At 37.1% G+C, this 20,583-nt stretch overlaps 1 protein-coding gene across 1 annotated transcript; it reads right to left on the reverse strand.

Moving 5' to 3' along the window:
• Positions 1–9: 9 nt before the first annotated feature.
• On the reverse strand, positions 10–14,919 carry LOC102219722 (protein ABHD17A-like). The gene is made up of 6 exons (XM_005797091.2): positions 14,733–14,919; positions 14,091–14,177; positions 7,398–7,899; positions 7,032–7,226; positions 5,558–5,737; positions 10–4,325 (listed from the first exon to the last, which is right to left on the reverse strand). Exons 3-6 carry the CDS (start codon positions 7,883–7,885, stop codon positions 4,100–4,102), a joined length of 1,089 nt encoding a protein of 362 aa, XP_005797148.1. The 5' UTR covers positions 7,886–7,899; positions 14,091–14,177; positions 14,733–14,919; the 3' UTR covers positions 10–4,099.
• Between the last annotated feature and the right edge of the window lie 5,664 nt (positions 14,920–20,583).

A 20,583-nucleotide genomic window follows, 5' to 3' on the forward strand; every position in this document is an offset into this window, starting at 1 on the left:
CCAATTTCATGTTTTTGTATGTAAGTGATTTTATTTTGTTGTCCATAAAAAGGTCAAGATTCAGTCCCATGAATTCAGTTCATTACATCAGATTTTCAGTTCAAAAAAAGCAACATAAAATTACAAATTATAATACAAAGAAAAGAACAGGTAAGTACAGTAACCATATAAACAGTCTACTAATAGGTTCTACATCCCTCCCACCCCAACATCGGACCCGGTCAATCTCTAGCACACACACACAAAAAAAAAACATTACATCAGTTAGTATCAGCATTAAAAAAATTCAGATAAACGTCCTTTTTTTTTTTTCTTTTTTGGAGTTTTAATGTTTCAACGCCATGAATTCACCTTTATCCTCACATTGACAACACAAGATTATGCTCCATCCCATCATTTGCTCTGCAAAACACAACAGACATGCATACAGTTTTAACTGCTTATCCCCCCGCCCTCACTCCCACCCACCCCAATCAATGAACATTCAAGGCCAAAGGATACAATATATCAACCATAGTGGTGCATCAATAAACGGTACGTTTCCAACCAAGATTCTCCAAACCAGTGAGGTCTCCCTGGTTTCCCCATCCCGGTCGAAAACTGAGGACAAATTTTACTTCCAGAGAGAGAGGGAGAGATTCTTTTACTCGCTCTCAAATTCTTCTGATGACTCAGTGTCTGAGTTTGAGAATGTAACAGATTTCTATTATTCAAATATCACAAACGCAAAGCACAGGATGAGAACGGAAGAAAAAGAAAAGAGAAATATCCCTGTTCGAGCAGACAGGAGGTGAGTGGTGGTTCAGAAAATGTCTTCTGCTGCTTCCCGAGACCCACTTGCACTCCCAAAATGGAGCAATCAGGTCAGCGCCGGTTAATAAATGTTCCCTTTGATACAATGCGGCCACAATCACTGAAATTGATGGATCTCCTGTGCAGCAAACACCTTGTACTACAGCAGGTCTGCACACGGGACCTGTTAGTACTTCTTCACCCAGGAAAACATGTATCTGTGATGCTTTCTCCTTTAGAACTCAGTCAATGATAATGAAAAGACACAGACGTACATTTTATACCCTTGTTACACTTTGGATGCTTTATACAATAGTGCTGAACTTAAGACCTGCTTTTTCATGCTAGATCAGATATATATATATATATATATATATAAATGTGTAAATACATATAGTGTGTGTGTGTTTGTGTATGCATGTCGATGTGCAAAGGTGTGTGTGCGTACGTGTGGTGGAACCTGCACCACACCAACAGTGACGAGGCTCAAGTATGGCTTGTGTCAGACATTGTGGTGTGCTGCCAGCCACAAGAAGAGCTTCTGTACATTTAGGGCCAGAGATGGAAACACAAACAGGAAGGTACAGGAAACTATATTCCATTCTGGCACCTGATCTGAATCACATTATTAGTCCCAACATCATGAAGTATGATTATAAAAACAAACAACTCAGGAAAAATTACATCAAAGCTAAAATTCGCCTAGCGAATGTGCTGCGGCGGCAGCTAGAAACGGATGAATGCTAACCAGCAAAATTCAGGTTACGCACGACATCGGAATGAAAATGGATGCAATTCATGTTGGTTTGTTGGAGCAGACAGCAGCTGTTGGAGTCAACTTTTATCAAAGCATCAAGCTCCAATGGTCTCAACTTTAGCCCCGCTTCTGACTGAAGGCTAAAACATTTAATATGTTGTTTCAATTCTCAAACACAAAGACACAGGCGTCCCTCTCAAGAGGCAGCTGATCAGTTTCCAGCAAAGTTTAGCAAAGAAAATAAAGAAAAAAATGGCTCTCTCCAAAAATGAAAACATTTACAGTGCCATTCAGGCGTTTACATGACAACTACAATGCATGATTTTCTGATTTATTTTAGACTTTTAATTATGAATCTGAACCATTTTCTCAGGGTGGAAGGATTATACAACACAACTTCACTTTTTCAAATCACAAAACATTAGTTGCTCAAATATGTCCTTATGCTTTGGATAAATGTCTTAGCAAGTTCTGGCTAAATATTCTGACTGAATATTTGCAAAACTTCAAATTTAATTAGTTTGTCTGCTCCAAGCTGTCAGCTGTGGATGAAAGGAAATTCACTGGGGTGTGGAAGCTGCTGAAACACCAGTATCAATGTCCAGTGAACCGAGTTTAATATCAGGGAGGACTGAGAGGCAGCAGAGCAAGAAAGAACTGCTCCAAAACTTGAAGTCTGCAGTTGGCCACAAAGTCAAGCCAAAGGTTTTATGGAGAAACGATTTATGGTCAGAGGAGACAATGAGAAGATACAAGTATGTCGGTGAGGCTTTCAAACACAAAACTATTTAACCAAAAAAGGGTGGTGGCAGCATCATGCTGAGAGGTCAATTCTGTCGGCAGCAGTACAGGAACAATAAAAAAAGAGATTAAGGACTGCCTCCAAATTACTCAACACAAACCAACAGATACATGACTGGGTTTTCAACAGGAACGATGATCCCAAATATAAATAGAAACTGGTTTTTAAGTTGATAAAGCAGACCAACATCAAGCTTTTGGAATATGTTGGAACTAAGTCTCAGTGAAAACCTACTGGACTATCTTTAAAAGCTGGATCTGTGTTTAGATATTCAGGCAGGATTCTGTCACAAACATGTTAACGACGTGTCGACGTGTTTTGAAGCTGCAATTCCAGGTCGTCCTGTGTGTCTAAACCCTGAGTGGCTGGCCTTCGACTTACTATGAGACATATATCCAAATATCAGTAAGGATGTATTTAAAGTTTGTGTCGATTAAAGAAAATCCAAAATAAATGCAAATCTATTCCCCAAGTTCTTTTTTTTTAAAGAAAAAAAGTGACAAAGTTGCATTTTGTTCCATTCCACCCAATAAACAAGAACATTAAATAACTCACACATCATTATAAATTCAGTTGCCATCACCTTTTAAACACAGCAACCACTCTGCTGCGTCACCTCATTGCGGTCTAATGAGGTGCTACGTTCTTTACCGCTTCTTGTTCAGAAGCAGCCACTTCCTGGAGTGTCTGCAAACATCTCTTTAAATCTTTCGGCGCGCCCTCTCTGGGTTTACATGATTAAATGACAGGGCAGACTTGCACTTAAAAACCGAGGAAATTAATTTTTTTTTCTTTTTTTCTGAATGGGAAATCTAATTTATTCCCTGAAACTTGAAACCTGTTTCTGCTACTTAGTGGAAAGTTTAGGACTGGAAAAGACATGGAAGTTGGCCTTTTGAGAATTAATAATGAGGGAAAGTATGAGACACTCTGCAGCCATGCAAGCTGTGAAAAGATTTCAGGCTACAACAAGAGGACTGGAGACAGATCACCCCAAACCACACATTAAGTAGGTTAGTGTTAGCTGGAGAAAAACTTGGGAATGCCCTGGCAGTCAGATTAATATTCATTAAAAAGGTAAACAAGTAATGGAAGGGGGAGGGGTACATGCTTGATCAGTATTTGTCCACTGGAAAAGAGAACTAGTCAAACTGTGGAGGTATTCTTCATTATACACAAATTACATGATTAAAAAACAAAAAAGAAACAAAAAGAAACATCAATATTGATGTCCTCATTAGCCTTCCACTACTCTAGGTTTCCAAGTCATCAGGATGTCCTTCATTTCTACACACATTCACTCACGCATACCAATGTGTGCACACAGATCCAGAGAAGTTTGAACACACACACACAATCACCCCATACTCACCAACACCACTTCAGACTTACATCTGTGTGCCTTTGTGGACAAAAAATCTTGCACTTATCAATTGAATTAAGTCGACGTGTTTTGAAGCTGCAATTCCAGGTCGTCCTACGACACTGCAGCTCTGAAATGACTTTGTCTGTTCTGTAGTGTTTCACCAACACTGTACAAATGTATAAAGCTAATGACGTTTTAAAAATTTTTTGTCACCTTTAAAAACAGGAAACACAACGTAGGTCGTGTTTGTGTTGAACCTGTAGGTGTGCTGCTTTAAAGACACACAGATGTGACCAAAATCATTCACGCGTTCATTGCAAACATGCTTCCACACGCACATACACAGTGTCATAGATACAAACACGTAGAGGCTGCTTGTTTCTCAGGCGTGCTGCGCAGCCAGGTCCTGGTTGATGAAACGCCGTAGCCTCTCCAAGTACTGACTGTAAAGCTCGATGTCGTTGTGGCCGGCCCCCTCCACCCACAGGGGCTCGACGGCCTTGGGACAGCGCTCGAACAGGGCGAGGCCGTGGGAGAAGTCGATCACCTCGTCTTCTGTACCGTGAATGATGAGCACTGGAGATGGGATCTTTGAAACCTTCTCGATGCTGGAAGAGATTTATGCATTACTGCTCTAAGGTGCTATGCACATTTCAGCCACATTTTAATGCAAGTAGGGTAATTTTGCACATACAATGAGTCTGGCATTGCATGTGTAATGCGATATACTCGTAATCTCGAGTATATCGGATTACGTCTGTAAGAATTTTTGTGGATTCTTCTCCAGTCAAAAAAAGACTTGAGTATAAAAATCATCAAGAAATGGTTCTTGATATGCATCAAGAAATTGCATATATTACCCATGCAATATATGCAAGGGTAAAAATACAGGTAAAGAAAAAATAATTAAACAAATCCAGTCAGCGTTCATTTTCTAAAGACATCTATTCAAATACAACCTTGTTTCCAAAAGACTGTTTTGGAGCCCCAATGGGAAAAACCAATCTATCTTCTACATTTAATTAAAAACAAACAATTCTAGCCTTGTTGCAGGGTTTTTTGTCCCAGGATGTTACATCATCTCTAACAACATTCACCACATGCTTAAATTAATATACATTTAACAGTTTTTCTTAAAGAGGACTTGCACAGAATAAAAAACGTGTAGCTTTTTTGAGTCTGATAGAACACAATAGTTTCATTAAAAATCATTACTAAATTCCTAAAATATGAAAAAGCATACCATTTCCTTTAGTTTTTATGTCATATTTTTGAAAGAAAGGGGAAAAAAAGAATAAACGGAAAGTTGATTTCAATCCGACAAATCAAAAATAGCTAACTTTGAGTTTTCCTCCTTCAGTAAAAGCGTCGACACCAAATAGTGTTGTTTCAGTCTGCTGCCTCGTTTTCACTGAGCAGTACGACACGAGTCGATGTTAGTAGAACCATTACTAGCAATAAGCATAAAGAAAAAGTTCTGTTTACTTTCTGACTCACTGGTCCATGCTGTTAATCATTTCTGGTAATTCTTAGTGCACTTCTACTTATGAGCATGCTGTACTTTAAATGCTTTTTGCTTCACTACTAAAAAATGTAAAATGATTTTTTGACAAAAAAAAAAAAAAAAAAAATCTTAACTGATTTTTAAAATAATTTAACAGTTTCTATCTGGACTAGAGCAATTAGTTTACTTTGACAACAGGACGCCAAAGACGCCGTTAAGCCTGAAAGGAATCTTCTCAACTTGATATAGATTTTAGCTACTGTTGCTTTTTGAAATTTTATTCATGAGTTGCTTTTTTTGGAAATTTCCCATTTATGCCTGAGGTGAGGAACTTACTTGGGGAACGCATCAAAGCAGTAAGTTTTCTTTGTGTCAGGGAAGGCCACCCTCATGCCAGAGGTGAGAGGAGAATGAAGGACCACTGCAGCGCACTCGAACCTTGATGCTAAATCTACTGTGGGCACTGTGCCAATGCTCTGTCCATACAGGATGATATTTTCAGGGCTGATGCCATACCTGTAAAACAAGCCGATAAATTACAGAATAAAACAGAGAAAAGACCCGAACAACACTTTTTTTGAATAATGTGGTCAACAAATACTTTTCCAAGTACCAGGGATGAACAAGTTTTGCAATTTAAACATATTACAACCAACACAGTGTGTGATGAGTGTGTTAAAGTCATTCACATAATAAATTGCCACGAGTGATAAACGCAACAAAATATTCCTCCCAACAGTTAATTGTGATATTACCTTTAAATGTCTTGATTTGAACTGAGATTTTAAAGGGAAAATTACTACTACACTTAATTATGCTTACACTTAATTTGACCTTTAAAGCTGTACGTCATGTTAAATTTACACGTTTCTTTCCTAAAATAAAAATATTTGTTGAGTCATACATTTGGATATTCAATTTTGACACTAGGATAAGATCCCAAGTGCTTTATAATATCGTTTTTGTTTAATACAGTAGTTAGAAATGCAAAGATTAAGCTTTTCAAGCCAATATTGATTTCTAATTCTTTTACGCCTGAGCTGCCAACAACTCTGACTGATTTTTTTTCCCAAAATATATGACACAGAATAGAGTCAACTGGAATGTAAAGTTCAGCGGATGTTCCTTTTGTATCACCAAATGGGATTTAGGAAAATCCAGGACAAATAGAATAAGCTGTGAACTTGACCCTATCTCAATTTTTCATTCTTTATTTTCCTTGCTTTCATATTTTATCTACAGACCTCACAAAATAAATTTGTTTACTCAATATTCACAATTCATACTGAACTGTGACATCACTGCATAATTTTATTGGTTTTGTTTTATATTTGTACTTTTTAGTAGTTTTACTTGTGTACTAGCGTATTGAGATTGTAAGGCAGAAACTTGTGTGAATAAATTTCACACAAGAATTTTATTTTTTTCTCATAACTTTACAAGGGAAAGTGTATTTATTGCTGTTCAAATAACAGCAGTGATGGGCTTAGTATCACAGCCTCATCAGGCAGGTATTTCTAACAATAACATACTGAACTCCTGCTATTAATTTCTCTATAATAGTGTGATGCACTGACAGTTAATTGGATCTAAATTACTAATTTTATTCGGGTCTTAAGAAATTACTCATAATTATACATAGCCAAAACTATACTCCTATTGTACAACAAAACTATAAATATCTTATAATAAAGAGTTACTGCAACTGGTAACTGGCTACCAATGATCCACTGTCGGAAAAAAAAATAAAATCAAATAAAAAAGACCCAATAGAGGTTAAAACAAATTCAAACAAATCTTGCCTCCTTACCGAGAGCGCAGGGCGTGCCACGCAGCATCGATGTCTGCGTAAAGGTTCTTCTCAGATGGTTTGCCGGTACTAACACCATAGCCTGAGTAGTCGTAGGAGAAGATGTTGCAGTTGATGCGGGTGCCTAAGCCAATGTAGAAGCTGCTCATCTGACCCAGGTCTACGGCGTTGCCATGTGAGAACAACACTGTGAACCTGAGCGACAGACAGGGAAGAGAAGAATGTAAGGAAGTGAAATGCTAAGACTGGAAACTCAAACCTGAAATTCGGTGTATAATGGTGTATAATTTGGTGATGGCTTGCTAACAAGTTTATGAAGCGTAAATCTGAGCGTCGTCAGTCTCACAGTGGAGATTCATGTCTCACCTGGCATTGGGAGCACAGCGTATGTACATGCATCCAACCCTATTCCCTCGGCTAGATCTGGTCAGGAACACGTCGGTCACATCCAGTTCTCTCTGTGAATACTGGAACTCGGCTCTTTCTGTGAGGTGCAACTTCCACCTGCCTTCGGGCCCACTGATACTGCTGCTGGTGGTGGCAGCACCGCCACTACTGCTGCCGCCTCCTCCTCCTCCTCCACCGCCACTACCACCGCCACCTCCTCCACCGCCTCCTCTGTCTGATCCACTGGCATTACCCAGCCGCGAACGCAGTCCCGGCGCTCCGAGTGACGGGGGAGCAGCTCCAGAGTTGGCTGCAGACACGGTTGTTGCTCCAGATCCAGGATCTGGGTCGGGGAGCAAAGCATAAGTGGGCTCTGGAGGGAGAAAGGCCAGTTTGGCTGCAATGCGGCTGGGACAGGGGGGGCAGCAAAAGAGGCAGCATAGCTCTCGTATGGACAGGCCGTTCATCTTCTGGCACAAATCTGAAGAGCAGAGACAGCGAATTAGCAAAAATATTAAAACATATGAAAAACAAAATTATTTAAAACTAGTTCACACGTTTTTTGACTGACATTTGAAAATGTCTTCTTGACACTTGTATAACATTTACCATTGTCTGTATAAGAAGCTAAATAAGGAGTTGCTTTAGTATCCACATAAAATTGAGTTTCATTTGCATAGCAATGAATGCAACTCCAGGGCAGGCAGTGAATGACCTTACATGGAGAAGTTTAAATAAAATGGGTCCAAGGAATGACCCCAGAGGAACTCCACTGAGCAATACTGGGACTTAGCATTACCAATACAAACAGCCTCTATTTTGTCTGTAAGATTGGCTCAATATTTGTGAGTCCAACTGAGTGATGTGGGATGACTCAAAAAGAATGCTTCAAAATATTTTCAAATATTTTGTTTTGAGTCTTTAAAACAATGTATTTGTATTCAATAAAAACAAATCTGAATCAGTTCATTTAGAATAAGAGAAGGAGAAACAGATGATTAGAGCACTGAGGAGAGAAAAGAGCAGGAAAAGCCACAAGAAAAGACAACAATAAAAAGATGGCTACTCGCTTTACTCAAAGTGCAACAAAAGCTCACCACTGAATGCCAATTAATTCTAACTTGACAGATGTGTAAAAACATCTGCCTATATCTGTATCTGGGAAGGAGCGTGGCGATAGAAAATATGGAAATAATTTTATAGCTTATTTCTTCTCCAGATCAAGAATCCAGCGTACAAATGACAAAATTATAAGTAAATAATTTGTTTAATTTGCACCTTTAGACACAAGTCCAGGACTAACAATGAGTCAACTGTTTAAAAGCCAGTGCCTGTTGGCAATCAAAAAGCTGATAAATCTAATCGATTAAGTTGCAAAGAGTTGTTTGCTTAAAAAAAATGACACATTTACAAAATATGTTGTTTGAAAGAAGTAATTTAACACAGAAGCAAGATATCAGTTACTCAGAATATGGGGTAACAAATATCTGAAGCATAAAATAGCAACATTGTAAACATAGTTTTGATGTTTAAGGTGGAAAAGACGAGCCTAAAAATACAAAAAATAATTTAGCAAATGACTTTACATTAATTTTTAAATATGTACCCAAAGAAATATTATTCTGGATAATCTGATCATCTCAGTCCAACAAAGTATTAATCTGAGAAAGCAAGATGTTTTTAGTCTGGTATAGAGGCGTATAAAGATATACAGTCAGCTAAGTTAAACAAAAGAGCAGCACTATTATTCTTGATAGGATTTTAGGACTCTCACAAATGCATTAACACGATTAACAGCTTCTGCAAATGTCTGCTCTGCAGAAAAGGGAGACTACAGCAAAAGAAGAGCAATCTAAACTAATGTTGATCACTGTAGATGTTGCAACAACGATTGACAACTTTGGATTTGCTCTGAAGTCTAAAGCCCGGCTCTGCTGACACCTTTGGAGACAGGACTTACTAAAATCCCAGTTCACATTCAGACTAGTGGTACACAACATTATAAACCATCCAGGTCTGGAGAGTCCTGAGGACTATTAGAAATGTAATGCATTGTTGACATGAAAAATGTCTTACGGGAATAAATATTTGGGTTTATCATGATAACAGTAAATTCCAATTAATAGTCTGAAAACCCCAAAAGTTGACAGTGCTATCAAAATAGGTGGTTGTTTAAAATGTTGGCTACAGGACAGTATCAATTAATGTGAAAATATTACTGATGCAATTATTGTGTGCGGTGTAGTGATAAAAGTCACTTCTCTTCATGCAACAGGTCTCCTGGAAAGCAATTTTGAAATGGGATTCCAGTATTTTTTGGGTTTGTGGGGCTCCGAGTGCAGAAACGTGGAGTTACAGCTACACAGTGGCCTAAAAAAATAAACTAGAAAGAGGTTCTAAATACTAAATTGTATTTTTGTTATTTAAAAAAAAAATGCCACAAAATTGGGTGATAAGATTTCAAATCCATGTCGCCAATCGATAATCCATGTTAAGTGTGATGAAGCACAAGAGTTCCTAAACTGGATTAAAAATGCACAACTCCTCCATGGTGACTGGTAGTAGCAGCGTACCATGAGATATTGGTAAGTACATCGATTGGTAATCAAAATATGAAGCAGTCTTGTGCTAAGGCAAGGGCTACTAGCCAGGATCATCTAACCAATCAATGGCAACAAAGTATCTATACTAAAACATAAAAAAAGCCATATAATGCATAGCTCCAAGGAGAAATAAGTAAACACACCTCCAAATTGCACCAATTATCAGGTTGCTTTAACACGGCAAGAGGTTGTGAGCTGTTCAGGTTGAGGTTCAAATGCAAAATGTATTCACCATGTTGTCAAAGAGAAGCTCTAGCATCAATTTACCAATTGGATGGGGTTTTGCAACAAAGCGGGGAACGAATGCTTCCTGCCACAATAATGTTGGGTTATAAAGATTTGTAGGAATCCTGTGATTTTCATATGACCTGTATTAACCTAGGGTAAAGGAGGGAACTTCGATTATAAAAATCCAAACTCTGGCTGGAAGTAAGTGTTCAGAATCATCATTATTCCACATTTTCTGATAAATAATAAAGTAAATATACTTTACTTTACTAAACTTTACCATAACCCTTTATGGAAAAACTTTAAATCTAAAATTAACAGTTTTTTGCAACAGCACAAAACTCTCATTATTCCAAATAAATTGAATTTATGTTTTTTTGCACATGATCGACAAAACACAGGATTTGATAAAAGGCAATACCTCACGATAATTATTTTCACTGATCCGATTCTTTATAGCTCTGTCAAATATGCACACCAGTGTGTACAGATACACTGGTGCTTCCAATAACACATCTGTAGAGAAATTTGGCATGTTGTCATCTGACCCACCAGAAAAGCAGCCTACCTCAATGACACATTTATTACCGAGTATGAAATATTAGTAATAACCACGTTGACACGTGATGTCACAAGATATTGGACAATAGCGAGGAGAGAGGGAGATGGAGAAAGGCTTTTTATTAGACTTTATTGATTTAACACATGATCCCTGACAACATTTAGAAGTCAAAATGATTTTCTCACACCTTCTCAGTCTCACACTTTTCCCATTTAGTGACACAGAACTGTTTTATTATGCTCATTATCTAATGTTTGCTTAGCAATACTTAATGAATTACAGACTATAACACATTAATCACTGCAAATGGGGAAAAAGACAAATGAACTAAATTTAGTTTAATGAGCATAAAATAAATTCTAGATGCAAATATTTGTGAATGAAATTACATTTTTTAAATAACAGTTGTCTTAATTATTTGTTCTGTTTTCCTGATTAGTGACCGTCCTGTGGAGGCTACAAAGCCACACAAGTAATGAATTTCTATAAAACAAAATTAACTATTTGGGTTCATTTGAGTCAGCCATTATAAAGCCCAAGAGGAGGATGAGATGTAGCATCATTTTAGACGTCAATCTTAACTACTTGGCTCTTTTGCATATTTGTCTTAAAGACAAAATAAAATATCTGGATTTATTTGAGTTCAACAAAATCACAACCTCGAGGTTCTCCGTTGATGAATGTCACAGCAAATGGAATCAGAGTGTCGACCACAGCTCCTGCGCGCTCACGTTTCACCCACATTCCTGCCCATATTTACTCATGACCTGGTCAGAATCAAATTAGACATCAACTAGCTACAGTAAGACCTGACATGAAGAAGGGGGCTAAACATAGTGGTGGTGGTGAGGTGGTCTGGACTGCTTTGCTGCTTCGGGACCGGACGGTTGACCTTAATTACAGCCATGAATTCTTCTCTCCAGAAAACAACAGTTGTCTTTATTATTTCACGGTCAGGCCATAGTTAATGACACTCAGCTCAAACACAACTGGGGTTTGCAGCAGGACAATGGCCTGAAACGCATCAGAGTGGACCAAAACTACTTGTCAATGTCTGTGGCCAAACTAATGACGTTCCAAGATACGGATCCAAGTTATTTAAATGGCCAGCATTTACCCACTGCATCGGACCAGAACAGAGCAGAGGGGATTTCAATATTTTTGGTCCAATAGGAGCGACAGATGGATAGAGAGATCCACCAATGCTGACCAAGCGCTTTTCCGAATAAACAAACATGCACACAAAATTCTGACCAATCACACAATAATTTCACCTGCAGAGGGCGGCGATACATTCGTCAGGAGAGTTGTGACAAGAAGGGGTGGATGACACAAGGCTGAGAACAAAATTATGAGATTTTCATCAAGAAGCTGCGACAATGAAGGCTGATTCTGACACGCTGGCCCAACCATGCTGGGCCTTTTAGTGAAGGAATTTGCCAACGCAAAGTCTCTGTCTGGTACTTTAATAAAATAAAAGCTATGTGTATACTTGAGCCGTACAGTTTAATGAAAACATTTTGGATTACATGCCTTATGTTATTATTGTAATAGTGCCCTCCTTAATTCACTCATCATTGGTGTGTGTCTTTCAATGGAGTTGACGTATTTTGTTAGGATCAAATATTGTCAGCTATCAGAAGTTTCTACAGGACAGCCTTTTGTTTGTAAAGATATAACTGCCTTAACGCAAAGCTGCAGTCTTCAATAGACTTCCAATGTGCTGCCGCTAAAAGTTTCTTTATGCAAAGCAGTTTGTTTTAGTGTTAATGCTACCTTACTTACCGTCTGTTTTGATACACCTGTAGGTAGATCAGCGTGTAGCATATTTATATTTAGCATTTCAAAGCTGTTTTACTCCTTAATGCTTTGCTTTAGATTATGTCAACTTTAATAAAGGCAAAGATGCTTTTTTTCTTTTAAACATTACTCCTTTCACCAGTATAAGAAAAGAGGACGTCAAAAGTTTCTCAGAAGAAAACAATCACCCGATTTTGATATTTTAATCTAAATATAAAAGTTTAGGCTGGAGAAGAGTCTGAAGTTCAATCTCACAAAAGTAATTGGATTTTTAGAAGTTGCAATGTATTAGAACAGCGCATTGTCTTTAACGTTTTACAAAGGTAAGACCTAAATCACATAGTATTGGGTGACATTATTTGTTTTGAAACGAAACAAGTGAGCAGTGTTAAAATGTTAGAATGCCATTTTTTACTAAGTTCCCATCCTGCAAATGTAATACAATTTAGAAACGCCACATTTTCATTCTCAATATAGAGCAGCAACAAAAATATAACTGATATCAATGTTCCAGTGTTGTAAATTGAGAAAAAAAAGTGTTCTAAGCTATAAGATTACACAAAAAAGAACTAAAGAAAAAAAAATAAGTTAGGGAGGAATCAATCCAACACCAGAATGTAGGCGGCAGTGATTTAAGAGGCACATGTTGCCTGCCAAGAAATTAGTACACTAAGATAAATAAAATGTCCAAACCAAAAAATTCTCTCCTTTTGCTCAGATATGCAACCATATTCACTTATATGGTTTTTGTACTTTTAAGAATCCTTATACATCATTTGCAATCAATTTTGTCATCAGAGTTATTAACATAGCAAGGGGTTTGTTGTTGAAATTTTGGTCTGAAAATCTCATGCTATATTTTTCTGAAAAAATATAGCATGAGATATATATAGCATTTTTTTTTTTAAACGAACCCAATAGTCTTTAAAGCAGAGGTAACAAAGTCCAGTACCAATCCAGCAACTTTTAGATGCATCCCTTCTCCAGCACACCTGAATCAAATTAACTGCTGGTTAACAGATCTCTGCAGATCTAAATGAATCCTGGTCAGGGATTTCAGGCAGAGATTCATCTGCTCTAAGAGTCAACTTTTCCTAAATAAACCAGTCCACCACTCAAGCATGTGATACAGTGGCCTGTGCAAGGTCCATCTTCATTTTGAGTATTTATTTATAATGTTTAGATTATTTAAAAAAAAATAAAAGCAGGATGCATTTTATGTTGAGAAAAATATTTTCTGTTGCTGTTTTTAATAATAAGTCTGAACGTTTTACATATTTCAGTGTCCTCAGGGAGACATAAATTACTCAAGAATTTTAACTTTTAAAACAACCTTAACCTTTCAACCTACACAAACGATCATATTATTAATAAAATAAATGTTTTAAAAATATTTGTCCAGATTAAATGACTTGTTTTGCCTTACTATTTTTTTGAAAAGGTTACCAACATACCTACTTTGATAAATGGCACACATACCTGTATTTAGAAATCCTCTTTTGTTGAAGTTAACTGGAAAAGCTCTGCACCAACGTCTTGCAGTCTCTTCGGTGAGCCAGCCAGATCCTAGTGAAAGTAAAATGATTTGTTGAAATTGAACAGTGTACTACATACAAACAATCAGACAACCTTCACCTTCTTGTATTCCACTCTAATTTTATAGTAAACTATATGCTTAAAAACCCTTAAAATCACAGACCACACAGGTGAATTTATTTTAAAGTACTCGATATAACAAGGATTACTTCTAAGAATACTCCTATGAAAGCAAATTGTTGGTCACTAAGAACAATAGGCAATAAATTGCATGACATCGGATGCTTTTGACAAGGGTAAACAGGGATAATACTCACAGCACTCTCTCAGCAAAAACACACTCACTGGCATGCTAATGAAACCTGCTTTAAACATGATATAAAGCCTTAAATTTAGTCCGTAATATTAGTACATACAGGCGAGGAGAAATCCAACCCGATAGAAGTCAAACTGATCACCAGAACCTCTGTGTTTAGCAGCCAAATCCATCCATCACTACCGCTAGCAGGTTGCCCAGCTAGCGGCGGCTGCGGCTGCGGCTGCTGCTAGCTCGTTAGGTTGGCCGTCTGAAAGCGACCTACTTACCGATTCACAGCAGGACGATAGGCGGGATGGAGAGGCCCTATATGTACTCAGAAGCAGCGTAGGACTACGAAAATCCTTCTTGTGTCTTGACATGGATGGACTTACTCAAGTGTACCAACCAGTTGTCGGTGGCAAGCTAGCTGAAATTCATGGCTACCAGATTTTTTTTTTTTTTTTTTTTTTTACTACTGCCCGACTTCATCCGGAAGTGACGTACGAGCGTCAAATCCTCATTCAACTAGGCAACAAAGCTACATATTAAAACTTAACTAAACTAAATAGGACTATATTGTAAATATTTTTCATATATATTGTTTACAGAGAAGAAGAAGAAACATCAAATGTCTTCTTTTTTTTTTTTTTTTTTTTCCTCTGATGCAGTTTAGCGCTGTTTACCCTTTATGGACAAATATCATTCCAAAGCAATACAAACCGGGCTCTGTGACTTTCATTATGTCCTAAAAGATGTACACGGGAATAGACGCTTCCCAGATTGCATGAGTAATGGGGAATGGGCAATGTGACTCGCCACTCCATGCATCTTTTTGAGGTAGTACAGCACTTAAGTGGGGTTGATATTGTGTGCAAAATGTAAGTTTTGTGTATGCAAAGCGTATGTTTTGTAAAAAAAAAAAAAAAAAAAAAAAAACATGTACATGAAGATATTATAACTGGTTAATGATATATGACTTAAAACGTTTAGCTTGTTGCTAGATAAAAGAGGTATGTTGCTGTTTTTGAATTAATCTACAACCTATTTGACCATAGGCGTAACTTCCCGAAGGACTGGAAGCCTATAGGCGTAACTGGCCAACTTTGGCCTGACTGGGACAGTCCCCACCAATATTTCCTTCTTTTTTTTCTATATGTGCCTGTATCTATGTGCGGACAGTAACTCGGCAGCAGCTGCACGTTTGTATTCAACCCATTAACAGCCAGTTAACGCTTTGTAAAACGTAAATGGCAAGTCCGCTCATTAGTAGATTGGACATCATGTGACTGCTTTACATGCGCTATTGTTTTACATTCAGACAGGAATATCAGTGGTGGGAAAATGACACAATCAAGCAAAGAATCTGAAAAAGTGGACGCAAAGTTTTGATGTTAATTGTCAAGACTACGACAGCAAGATAACAAGGTCCAAAGGGATCACATTTCACAGGTCAGTAAAAAGGTTTGATTAAAAAATATATATATATATAAAGAAAGTGAGGAGTAGGTTAGCTATGCTAGCTTAACGTTTATCACCTTAACATGTGCTATTGCTGCCAGTTGGGAGTATTTCGGTTCAATTAACACAAAAATAAGGCGACCTACATTTTCTGACAGATAATCAGGAGACCAGGTGTTTAAATTAGCTAATCAACCACCGTGAGTGTTCCTTCCTATTGATCGCAAAATGAAAATTCAAAAACATAAATCTGCAACGGACAGAATGTTCTGTTTGGTGTTCTTACTTTTTTTGTGTGGGAAATGTTTTTTTTTTTTTTTTTAGTTTTGATTCCTGATGCACTTGAACGTAATCTTTGCTCTGTGCTCCCGGGGCTGTTTATTGGTTGCCCTGGCAACGAGTCACGCACTGTGACTAACGTGAAGCTCACCCACTGAGACAGAAAAATAATACAGCCACCCGTTTCTCTACATTGACCCAGAACATCATTGCATCATTTGTTCGTAGAACGTGGCGATATTCAGAGCAGTCATCAAATAGGATGAAATATTTCATAAAGCACAGGAGCCAAAGTTTGTTAAATTTTAAACCATGGCTTCTACAGCCACAGTTAAATTAAATTAAATTATTGGCCAATATAAAAGAGAAATTCGCTTTGTTCTCTCTTGTATCTTCACAGAACTGACAGAAACCAAACTATTCATAGATTTATATGCAGAGAGAATATATATTTTTACATATCCAAACATCAGCTTTAAGCCACATTTTATAGAATCCAGTGACATTGATGGTCACTCTACCAACTGCCCCAACCAAACCCAAATCATTTTTTGGGCTCTTTATTATTTGCTGTATTAAAGCAAATAGATTCAGCAAATACAAACTCATTCCATAAATTAGAATATGACTGAAAAGTTTCTTTGTTAGTAATTCCATCACCATGTGAAAGACATTATATAGATTAATTAGATTACGTCCATTTTAACATATTCAGATTCCGTAGTATGTTTATTACCTGCTAAAACGTTATTTTTGAAAGGTAATATTAATCTGACAAGCCTGATCAGGACATATATCCTATTTTATTGAATAAGATTGTAAGGCATTCACATGTAAGTATTGTTATTATTCTTAGCACTAAAAAAAGAAAAGGTCTTCCAGTAACTGGGTGCACTCTTCATCCCCACCAACTTGCAACACAAAGTTACACCCTTGTTTTTGACTATCTCATGAGCCTGTTTTAGTGTGTCAAGTACATGTCAACCCCTGAACAAACAAAACAAGAAAGACCTTGAGAAGATGTCGGCTGAAGCTTTCAGTAGATTGTCACTGTCCAATCCATTACACCAAAGGAACATAAAAAAAAGCCTAATTACAGTTTGCAAATACACATCGAGACAAAGACCGCCATGTTTGGCAGACAAGTGTGTTAAGAACAACAAAGTCGATATTTGGGAGTGGCAATTAATCCAATTCAGTTTATTTATATGATGGCATTTCACAACAAATGCTATCTGAAGGCACTTTAGAACGAAATCAGTTTGTACAAATAAAGTATATTATTATAGTTGTTAAAAGATTCTCTTTTTCATAAAGCCCAGCTGATTGCATGAATCTAGTAAGGTGGCATTATTACCTTTACAGCTATCGGTCAAGCTGGGCATTCATGTGGCAACAGTGGAAAGGAGAATTTCCTTTTAACGGAAAGAGTTACACTGGATCACGAATCTCAGTCACATGGAAAAGTTTTGAGCAAAGCTGAAGAGGTGTTTGCAAGCAAGACAGGCTTAAAAACCTGATTCCTTTACATTAGTTCTATCAATATGAATGGGACAAAGTTCCAGTAAAATCAAGAATATTTTACGCTGTTCGGGTTCATATTGAAGTGATTGCGACTGACCAGAACTGTTGATCATTTGACAACTTAAAGTTTGAATGAAGCAAAGATGCTTCAACTGCAGCACCTCCTGTTTGTTTTCACACAAGCTCTTACAATCTTGTGTTATTACAGATGTCCAGTTTATTACAAACTTTCTCTATTCAGAAATGATTTTTATTCAGTTCTAGAGCTTAACCATTATACATTTACAATACAAGTTGTCTTTAGGGAGTAAAACATTCTGTTTTTCATTTCATTGTACGCTCTGTTGTTGACATGGGCAAGACATCCGATCGCCAGACCCTGAGTTTCAGACCCCAAAATGGGAACACACACAAAAAATGGCTGAGGGAAATTAAGTTATTGACAAAAAAAAATGTTAATAAAATCTTAAAAAGTCAAGAGTGTATTTATACAGCTTCTTCCCAACCTCTGTAACACAGATTGCAACAGAATATCCTTCTGGACAGTTTAAATTACAGCAGCATTTAACTTCAGGAAGTATTTCTGTATTGAATCACACTAACTTCTCTCAGGATACTTAAACCATTTTGGCCCAATTATTCAATTTAAAAGACGATTCTACCAATTACACCATATTCAAAAATTTATGAAATTTCTCATGAATCTCAGCATAACTTCTACTTCTGAGGCTTTCCATGTACAGCATGGACATGGAGCTGAATCATATATTAAAACTGCACATTCAGACATGAGAAACTACTGTGAAAGGAATGGCAAAGTTCAAAACCATGCAAAAAAGAGAAAGTAATGTGTTTCTGTAAAATGGTCCAAATAAAAATGATCCAATATTGATAGCACTGCAACACAGATTTAGGACACTAAAATAATAGAGTGAATATTTAATTTAAGGTGAAATATTATTACACAAGAAGAATCACCATATCTTTAATCAGTACTAATTAGGAATTACACTAATCATCTGCCTACTTTCGTAGATTACTACTTTCTCTAAGGACAGTCTGCTATACGTTGATTGCATTTAAGAAACTGATAATAATTTAAAAATGAATCTTATTTTTTCTTACCACTTCCAACATCATGTGTGCCTCTTTTCCCAAAGCTCTCAGACTATCACATAAAGAACCATTGTGTGCTTTGTGCTCATGATCATCAGCCACTCCTCTGCACTGTCATCTGGTAAATGTAGTACTTCAAAAGTGGGAAGTGCAATAGTTTTGTCCCTTCTGTCTTTTATTGACTCTGTTTGCATTGATCCAAACATGTCTGTCTGAGTGCATCCATTTCTTTAAGCAAGTCAAAGTTCATGCAGTTGGTTGAGGTTTTTTTTTAATGCATTGTCTCTTATGTCTTGCCGTTGCACTCTCTGCTGTATCATTGTGGGGCACATGCTGTTTTATTTGGGCTTATTTAATATATTTTTAGTCTTGTTTAATTAGTAATCCATGACTTCCTGTAACATTCCTTTTTTTTTTTTTTTTTTGCAGCCACTCCTAAAAAGCTCTAACCTTGCCCATTTTTGGAGCCAGAACAATTAATCAAGTGCTCCAATCCTAAATATATGTTGCCCCAATCCACTGTGAGGAAGATAAGGAAGGAGATTTGAATAAACTTTAAAGTTCAGGGAACTGCAACGCGTCATTTTTTAGCGAGAGAATATGGTACTATTGCAGAAATATTGTTAAAGTTCCCTAATCTGAGGGCACTGTGTATGCTTTTCCTTTGTACCTAAGAGCAATCATATGACTGTGTTCATAACAAGTCTCCCAATGTTGTCTTGAGGAATAAGAAAGGCTTTTGGAAAATATAACAGCAAAATACAATTAAATGAGATAAATATGCCTCCTCTGTTAACAGAGACCATATTTATTTGCTTTTCAGTTAAGCTTTTAGCTGTATATTGAAAATTAATATTTTTGACATGCCGTAAAGAAACTTTATTTGCCCGCTCCCATATTTTAAGAAAAAATTTCGTAATTTCCAGCTAGCAGGGCTGCAAAGTTCACATCAAAGTTTAAGCTTTCCAACTGCAGATAAGATAGCTTGAGGGCATATCAATAACTTTTGTTCATAATCTTGAAAATTTAGACACATCAAATCTGAGCTGCATTATTGTAAGCTAAAACAGGAACATTTGATGAAAGTTTGTTTCTTTCCTCAATTTTAGCCATGAAGTGTTTGGGGAGTTTTTTTTGTGTGTCATTTTAGCTCATTTGAATGGGAATAAAAGGAAATTGTACTTCTTTGTTACAATTTACAAAAAATAAAAATGTATTTTTTTAAATTGTTCATTAATAAGACTTGAATTTCCCAGCTTTGTTCAAGTTGAGATTTATGTGGAACATTTAACGTTGTTTGCTGCTGTGAGTGGTGGGTGGGGGCAATCAGAGGGGCTGTTAACATTCATGCATGCAAATTTATCAGTAACTAAAACCTACGGCTCATTATCGTAGCGATCCAGATCCGGGGTGCCTTTATTTCGACATGCATTTGTTTGTTTAAGCTCTGGTTTAAACAGCGTCCATCTGTGTTCTGTCGTTCAAGACAATAAACCTAATCTGTCACGTTTATTACGCTTTTGACAAGATGTGGATTATTTGTATAGGGCTGTAAATTGGCTTTCCAAAAATGTTTCCTGTTAATGAATGCATTATTGGTTTTCCCCTTGAAGCTTTTATTTTAGCCCTTTACCTCACTTTTGTTAATATTATCAAACTCAATAACAGCTTACCACGAAATGTGTGTTAGAGAGCGAGAGATGAGGAGCGAGAGAGAGAGAGAGAGAGAGAGAGAGAGAGAGAGAGGGTGCTCCTCCATTC

Source organism: Xiphophorus maculatus, chromosome 6 (genome assembly GCF_002775205.1).
Source record: "Xiphophorus maculatus strain JP 163 A chromosome 6, X_maculatus-5.0-male, whole genome shotgun sequence".
In the NCBI taxonomy this organism is placed as follows: Eukaryota; Metazoa; Chordata; class Actinopteri; order Cyprinodontiformes; family Poeciliidae; genus Xiphophorus; species Xiphophorus maculatus.

Coding starts and splice junctions, on each gene's coding strand:
- LOC102219722 (XM_005797091.2), bottom strand. CDS start 7,885: ATGAACGGCCTGTCCATACGAGAGCTATGCTGCCTCTTTTGCTGCCCC. Junction 7,227..7,397: donor CGCTGTGCTCCCAATGCCAG/GTGAGACATGAA, acceptor TCTGTCGCTCAG/GTTCACAGTGTTGTTCTCAC. Junction 4,326..5,557: donor TGCTTTGATGCGTTCCCCAA/GTAAGTTCCTCA, acceptor AATCTCTTCCAG/CATCGAGAAGGTTTCAAAGA.